Here is a 7500-nt window from a genome sequence, read left to right on the forward strand (position 1 = left end):
TTTGGGCACCAGGAGGAGGCCCGGGCCAATGGACAGACCGTCGGTCGTTACTACGTCCAGCACCCGGACACGCGGCTCATGATCGTCGACTATTTCAGCGACATCACAGGCTTCCATCCCACATACAGTTTCCAGGGCCAGGCTGTGAGCCCTCAGGTCTCTGCTCCTGCTCCCCAACCTGCTTCTCAGCCTGCTCCTCAGATTGCCCCTGCTCCTGCTCCCCAGCGTGCTCCTCAGTTTGCCCCTGCCCCTGCTCCTGCTCCTGCTCCTCAGCCTGCTCCTCAGTTTGCCCCTGCCCCTGCTCCTGCTCCCCAGCGTGCTCCTCAGTTTGCCCCTGCCCCTGCTCCTGCTCCTGCTCCCCAGCCTGCTCCTCAGTTTGCCCCTGCCCCTGCTCCTGCTCCCCAGCCTGCTCCTCAGTTTGCCCCTGCCCCTGCTCCTGCTCCTGCTCCCCAGCCTGCTCCTCAGTTTGCCCCTGCCCCTGCTCCTGCTCCCCAGCCTGCTCCTCAGTTTGCCCCTGCCCCTGCTCCTGCTCCCCAGCCTGCTCCTCAGTTTGCCCCTGCCCCTGCTCCTGCTCCCCAGCCTGCTCCTCAGTTTGCCCCTGCCCCTGCTCCTGCTCCCCAGCCTGCTCCTCAGTTTGCCCCTGCCCCTGCTCCTGCTCCCCAGCCTGCTCCTCAGTTTGCCCCTGCCCCTGCTCCTGCTCCCCAGCCTGCTCCTCAGTTTGCCCCTGCCCCTGCTCCTGCTTCCCAGCCTGCTCCTCAGTTTGCCCCTGCCCCTGCTTCTGCTCCCCAGCCTGCTCCTCAGTTTGCCCCTGCCCCTGCTCCTGCTCCCCAGCCTGCTCCTCAGTTTGCCCCTGCCCCTGCTTCTGCTCCCCAGCCTGCTCCTCAGTTTGCCCCTGCCCCTGCTTCTGCTCCCCAGCCTGCTCCTCAGTTTGCTCCTGCCCCTGCTCCTCAACCCGCCCCTGCCCCTGCTCCTGCCCCTGTTTCTTCCCCTGCCCCTGCCCCTGCTCCTCAAATTGCTCCTTTTAACAGGCCAATTATCCTCCTTACCCAGTCTCCCCTGACTATTCCAAATTCTGCTGTCCGTCCTACTTCATCATCTCCAGCACAGGCTGCTCCTGCCTCCCTTGCCCCTGCATCAGCTCCTCAGCCTACCTTCCCTGCCTTTGCACAGTTCCCTCAGGCTGTCCCTGCCCCACAGTTCCCTCAGGCTGTCCCTGCCCCACAGTTCCCTCAGGCTGTCCCTGCCCCACAGTTCGCCTCTGCTCCTGCTAGACTTCAGCCGACTCCTCAGGTGGCCACTGCCCCAGCTCCTGCCAGAAACCAGCCAGCTTTCCCTGTTGCTCAGCCTCTTCAGTCTGTCCCTGTTCCTACTGGTGGCCAGGCTGCCCTTTCCTCTCCATCAGCTCCTGCACAGCCTGCCCAGTTTGCGCCTGTTCCTACTGGAGGCCAAGCTGTCCTTTCCTCTCCATCAGCCCCTGCACAGGCTCCGCAGGCTTTTGCTGCTCCAGCAAGAAGTCAGTCACCCCTTCCACCTCCTCGTCTTCCAGTACAAGCTTCCGCCCCTGTTCTTAGTGGTGGCCAAGCTGCCCTTTCCTCTCCATCAGCTGCACAACCTATTCAGTTTGCGCCTGTTCCTACAGGTGGCCAAGCTGCCCTTTCTTCTCCATCAGCTGCCCAACCTGCTCAGTTTGCGCCTGTTCCTACAGGTGGCCAAGCTGCCCTTTCCTCTCCATCAGCTGCACAACCTGCTCAGTTTGTGCCTGTTCCTACAGGTAGCCAAGCTGCCTTTTCCTCTCCATCAGCTGCCCAACCTGCTCAGTTTGTGCCTGTTCCTACAGGTAGCCAAGCTGCCTTTTCCTCTCCATCAGCTGCCCAACCTGCTCAGTTTGCGCCTGTTCCTACAGGTGGCCAAGCTGCCTTTTCCTCTCCATCAGCTGCCCAACCTGCTCAGTTTGTGCCTGTTCCTACAGGTAGCCAAGCTGCCTTTTCCTCTCCATCAGCTGCCAAACCTGCTCAGTTTGCGCCTGTTCCTACAGGTGGCCAAGCTGCCTTTTCCTCTCCATCAGCTGCTCAACCTGCTCAGTTTGCGCCTGTTCCTACAGGTGGCCAAGCTGCCCTTTCCTCTCCATCAGCTCCTGCACAGGCTCCACAGGCTTTTGCTGCTCCAGCAAGAAGTCAGTCCCCTCTTCCACCTCCCCGTCTTCCAGTACAAGTGTCTGCCCCTGTTAGCAGCCAGGCTGCTTTCTCTTCTCCATCAGCTCCTGCACAATCTGCTCAGTTTGCGCCTATTCCTACTGGTGCCCAGGCTTCTCTTTCTTCCCCATCAGCTCCTGCACAGGCTGCTCAATCTTCGCCTTTCACACCTTTTGTCTTCCTTTTACAAAACCCACCGTCTTCCATATCTAACGGATTCCCAGCTGCTCCTGCTTCAACAGGACCTGCACTGGCTGCTCAATCTCCTGTTCTCGTCCCTTCTAGAAGTCAGGCTCCATTCCCTGCTCCTCAACTTTCCCCTGTACCATTCAGAAGCCAGGCTGCCTTCTCTGCACCAGCTCCCAGGCCTATCCTAGCACCAGTTAGAAACCAGGCTGCTCTTCCTGTTCCGCAAGCTTTGCCTGCTCCTGTCAGAAGTCAGGCTGCTTCTCCAGCTCCCATACCAGCTCCTCAGCCATTCTCTGCCCCTTTTAGAAGTCAGCCTGCCCTTCTATCTCCAGTTCAGAGCCGCCAGCCTTCCATCGTGCCAACCAGGGCACAAGTCTTCCCCATATCACAGGTTCAACAGCCTTCAGCCCCTGTCCTGCTGCAGCAAGTGTCTTCTTTGCCTTCCCAGTCGTCCTTCAACATAAACAGGGGTCAAGTCTTCCTTCCCAACCAGTCTGTAGTCTCCCCATCAGCAGGTTCTTCCGCTTCTGTGGATTCTCAGTCTAATGATAGACGCAGCAGCAGTAAGGAAGTGTCAAGGGAAGATGACAATGGTGATGATGACAGTGATAAGGAAGATGACAATGAGGATGATGACAGTGACAAGGAAGATGACAATTGAGAGCGAGGTAAAGAAACCCCCTTTCTCTCAGGGCCGTTTTGCATTATTTGCAGAATCCGTTTACCAGGAACACTGACAGACGTGTGTGAATTCCTGGCGTATTGCTAAAATTTGTATCTAATATGTCTTGATTTTATTTTTATACTGCAAAATGTTATGTTGCATTCTTTTTTAGGGTATTCTAAAGACTGAGTGTAGCTTCGTCTACAAGTATTGATATTCAAAGAATATGGTGATAGACTTAGCACATATAAGCGATATGTACTGATGTCTATTGCTTAAAACAAATACGTGTATATTATTCTTAACTTTTATATCTTTCGAGATATATATATATATATATTGTAAGTGTATATTTCTTAGTAGTACTGTTACCTATTTTATTGTTAATTAAAACATTACATTCCCTTCTTTTATTTTTCATATACACGCCTCTACGTTAAAATGCTGCACGTTTATTATTGCGACAGTCAAACAATGATGATAGAGGAAGTATGGAAAATAAGTTGACAGTATTTTGATTGGTTAACAAATTCTGATATATGAAAACAAAAAACAAAAAAAAAAACGATAAACTAACAGACGGTAGAAGAAAATGTAAGATTTGTACGCGTGTGTGTTTATGTGTGTTAGAGAAAAGAAACAAGTTAAAGAAAAACAAAAGGAAAGGAAAACAAAAGGAAAGAAAAACAATAGGAAAGAAAAATCAAAAACAGAACAAGACAAGCGAAATAGATTTTCAATAGAGGCGACTGTGCGCATCAAGATAAGAGGATTGACAAACACGTTCAAACACACATACACACGCACAAACAGCCACTCTCAAATATACACACATACCGACATAAAAAAATACAGTTATAACATATGGTCGAGATCATAATTTACTTCATAGTTTGACAACCAAACAACCTAGTTAAAGGCAGGTATATGCAGTAAGAAGTTGTTCTCTTATGCTTGTTACCGGGGGGGGGGGGGGGGGGGGGGAGGTCAAGCTTGTTTGGATGCCATGCGTGTGTTCATTAGTTTGTATGTGTGTATGCTATTGGTCTGTGTCCTTGTGTCCGTGTGTGCGCGCGCGCGTGTGTGTGTGCGTGAATGTGAGTGTGAGGGTGAGGGTGAGGGTGAGGGTGAGGGTGAGGGTGAGGGTGAGGGTGAGGGTGAGGGTGAGTGTGAGTGTGAGTGTGAGTGTGAGTGTGAGTGTGAGTGTGAGTGTGAGTGTGAGTGTGAGTGTGTGTGTGTGTGTGTGTGTGTCACCATCATCACCCATTATTATCATCGGCCCTCCACCATTGGTGAAAGTGTGGGCCAGAGAAGGAATCGGTATTGTGCTTTATGCCAGTTGCTCATTAACCAGAGACGGGCATACTTTTATTCTTTTTAAATATATCCTATTTATCTATCTATCTATCTATATATATATCTGTATATATTATCTCTCTCTCTCTCTCTCTCTCTCTCTCTCTCTCTCTCTCTCTCTCTCTCTCTCTCTCTCTCTCTCTCTCACTCTCTCTCTCTCTCTCTCTCTCTCTCTCTGTATATATATATTAAATATATATGTATATTAAATATATATATATTATTAAATATATATATTAAATATATATATATATATATATAGAGAGAGAGAGAGAGAGAGAGAGAGAGAGTGAGAAACAGTGTTTTTCTAGTCACAGAGTAGCGTTTTAAAGCATAAATGTCTAACTGTCAAATTCATCATGTGATTTCGATGTAACCTACATACTGATAGACCTAACTGCATCGAAGGTAAGACTGATAGAGGAAGGGTCCCATAGGGGCATGAAAGTATGTGGTCAAGCTTGTTATCATTGTGGTTGTAAATGACAAGGATAAGGATAGGAATGGGGGTGAATAATAAGCCGAGATTAATGGAGGTTGAAATATTACGGATGGGTGTGGAGAAATAATGACAGAAAATCACTCTTCGTAAATGCATTGATAGGTATGAGTGGTTCGGGTTGTCTGTTTGGTTGAGATTCTCTTGGTTGTCTGGCTAACCGGTTATTTTTTTCTGGTTGAAAGTGATTTTTTTTTTTAATCAGCTCACCTCTCCTTTTGGTATAATATATATTTTTTTAAACATATATTTGCATATAAACCGGAGGCACACATGTATATGGTCATGTTGGGTTTGTGTGTTTAAAAAATCTTGCTTTCAAGTGCATATAAGGATATGTGAACGTCCCATTTTGTGCCATGGTATGTTTTCCTTCCATTGGGATATGTAAACTATATTTTGCGGCTGTCTCCTGCACACGCACCTAAAATCAGCCGAATTTTAGCACTTATGCAATTCTGGTTTTGAATTAAGTAATTTCAATTATTTTAAATATTATTTCTTAAGTAATATATGCATATGTATATATATATTTTTTTTTTTTTCTCTGATGCGAATTTTGTAAAGTTCATAGTGTTAATGTAGATTCTAAAGTTTTATTTCTTATGCTAAAGGATATTCTGAACACTATTTTTGTGCTACCATTTATGAAACAATATATCACATACTTTATAATAGATTCTGAACACTATATTATGATAATGTATATTCATAACAATTTATAATTCATTCTAAACAATCTATTGTGTAAATGTATAATAAAACAATATATACCATATATCTGTTTTTATTTTAATGTATTATAAAACAATAAATAGCATGCCAACTTTTAATAGATTTGGACAGTTTATTATAATGCAAATGTCCAATGAAACGTTTCGTTAACATAACATATAATTGCTTCTGAACAATCTATTTTATGCTAATGTATAAGACAATTTATGGTAGATTCTGAACAATCTATTTTGTGCCAATGTATAACAAAGCAAACCATAACACACAAATATTGCACAGAGCTTGAACGAAAACACAACCACACACAGACAAGTTAATCCAATTCGCCCCACTGTAATACACGTTTATTTATTGTATCTACACATAGATGGCTCTACAAGTTCTTAATCACCAAATAGCCATTTATTAGAAACTACCTATCTCACCTACTTACCCGTTTCTTTCACTTTAAGAAAGGGTCTTTTGTATCACTTTATTGTCTAAAATATTTTAATGACAAATTAATAATCATAACATCGATAACAATAATAACAGTATCGATAGCCATGGTATTCATTTTCCCGCCAATTCAAGGAATGGGGAAATCAGGATCGGTAACTAGGGCCTACTGATAGACTCCTTGCCGGCTGAGCACATGTGGAGCCTTCTGTATGTAACAAAATTCACCAAAAACTACAGGGGACAGAACATAAATCCGGGGCGAATGGGTTAACACTAAACCGCAAATGTTCATTGATGTACTAGCGTTTTATTAAACTTTATAGACCTACATGCGTTACTTCATTTGTTTCTAGGAGCACAAACTTGTTCCTTAAAATGATCGGGTTACAGTAAAAACAAAAAGTAAATAATAAATAGATAAAGAATGGAAAAAAAAAAAAACGCGGGCTTAACCCAAAAATACATAATTTCTGACGAAGATATAATAGAAACCGCTCAAATACGTCTCTTGCAGTGTCAATATATCCATTTCCATTCATACCGTTTCTACTTTTCTTGCAATGACCGGTGTATACCATGGCATGCGGTGACAGCAAACAGTATAAACAATATATGGACGCTTTAAGATTTTCTTCAAAAGGCCAAAAATTAATTGTGATTTTTTTTTTTTTTTTGAGAGAGAGAGAGAGAGAGAGAGAGAGAGAGAGATAGAGACAGCGAGAGAGAGAGAGAGAGAGAGAGAGAGAGAGAGAGAGAGAGAGAGAGAGAGAGAGAGAGAGAGAGAGAGAGAGAGAGAGAGAGAGCGAGAGCGAGAGAGAGAGAGAGAGACAGCGAGAGCGAGAGAGAGAGAGAGAGATAGCGAGAGCGAGAGAGAGAGAGACAGCGAGAGCGAGAGAGAGAGAGAGAGAGACAGCGAGAGCGAGAGAGAGAGAGAGACAGCGAGAACGAGAGAGAGAGAGAGAGACAGCGAGAGCGAGAGAGAGAGAGAGAGACAGCGAGAGCGAGAGAGAGAGAGAGAGACAGCGAGAGCGAGAGAGAGAGAGAGAGACAGCGAGAGCGAGAGAGAGAGAGAGAGACAGCGAGAGCGAGAGAGAGAGAGAGAGACAGCGAGAGCGAGAGAGAGAGAGACAGCGAGAGCGAGAGAGAGAGAGAGAGACAGCGAGAGCGAGAGAGGGAGAGGGAGATCATTTCCGTGTTTTTTTTTTCTTTTCTTTTTTTGTTTTTTTTAGATGTCAGCCTTCTGGCAGAATGATTATTTTATTTTGCTTTGTGTCTCATATTAATGACTTTTTCATTTCAGATTCTCTGTATGGTTTTGTCTTCATTGTCGTGCATAATTCATTATCGGTGCTATTTTGCTATTACTATTATTATTATCATCTCAATATTATATCACCATCGTCAATATCATCGTTATCATTATC

General features: G+C 45.6%; 1 protein-coding gene across 1 annotated transcript in view; it reads left to right on the plus strand.

Moving 5' to 3' along the window:
* The window catches only part of LOC125042016 (calphotin-like), a 4673-nt gene extending 1220 nt beyond the window's left edge, over positions 1 to 3453 (plus strand). The window contains exon 2 of the mRNA XM_047637477.1: positions 1 to 3453. This exon is cut by the window's left edge and continues 741 nt beyond it. Coding sequence (XP_047493433.1) covers positions 1 to 3042 — 3042 coding nt within the window. The 3' untranslated portion in view covers positions 3043 to 3453.
* The last annotated feature ends 4047 nt before the right edge of the window (positions 3454 to 7500 follow it).

The sequence above is a fragment of the Penaeus chinensis genome, chromosome 31 (genome assembly GCF_019202785.1).
Source record: "Penaeus chinensis breed Huanghai No. 1 chromosome 31, ASM1920278v2, whole genome shotgun sequence".
NCBI classification, from domain to species: Eukaryota; Metazoa; Arthropoda; class Malacostraca; order Decapoda; family Penaeidae; genus Penaeus; species Penaeus chinensis.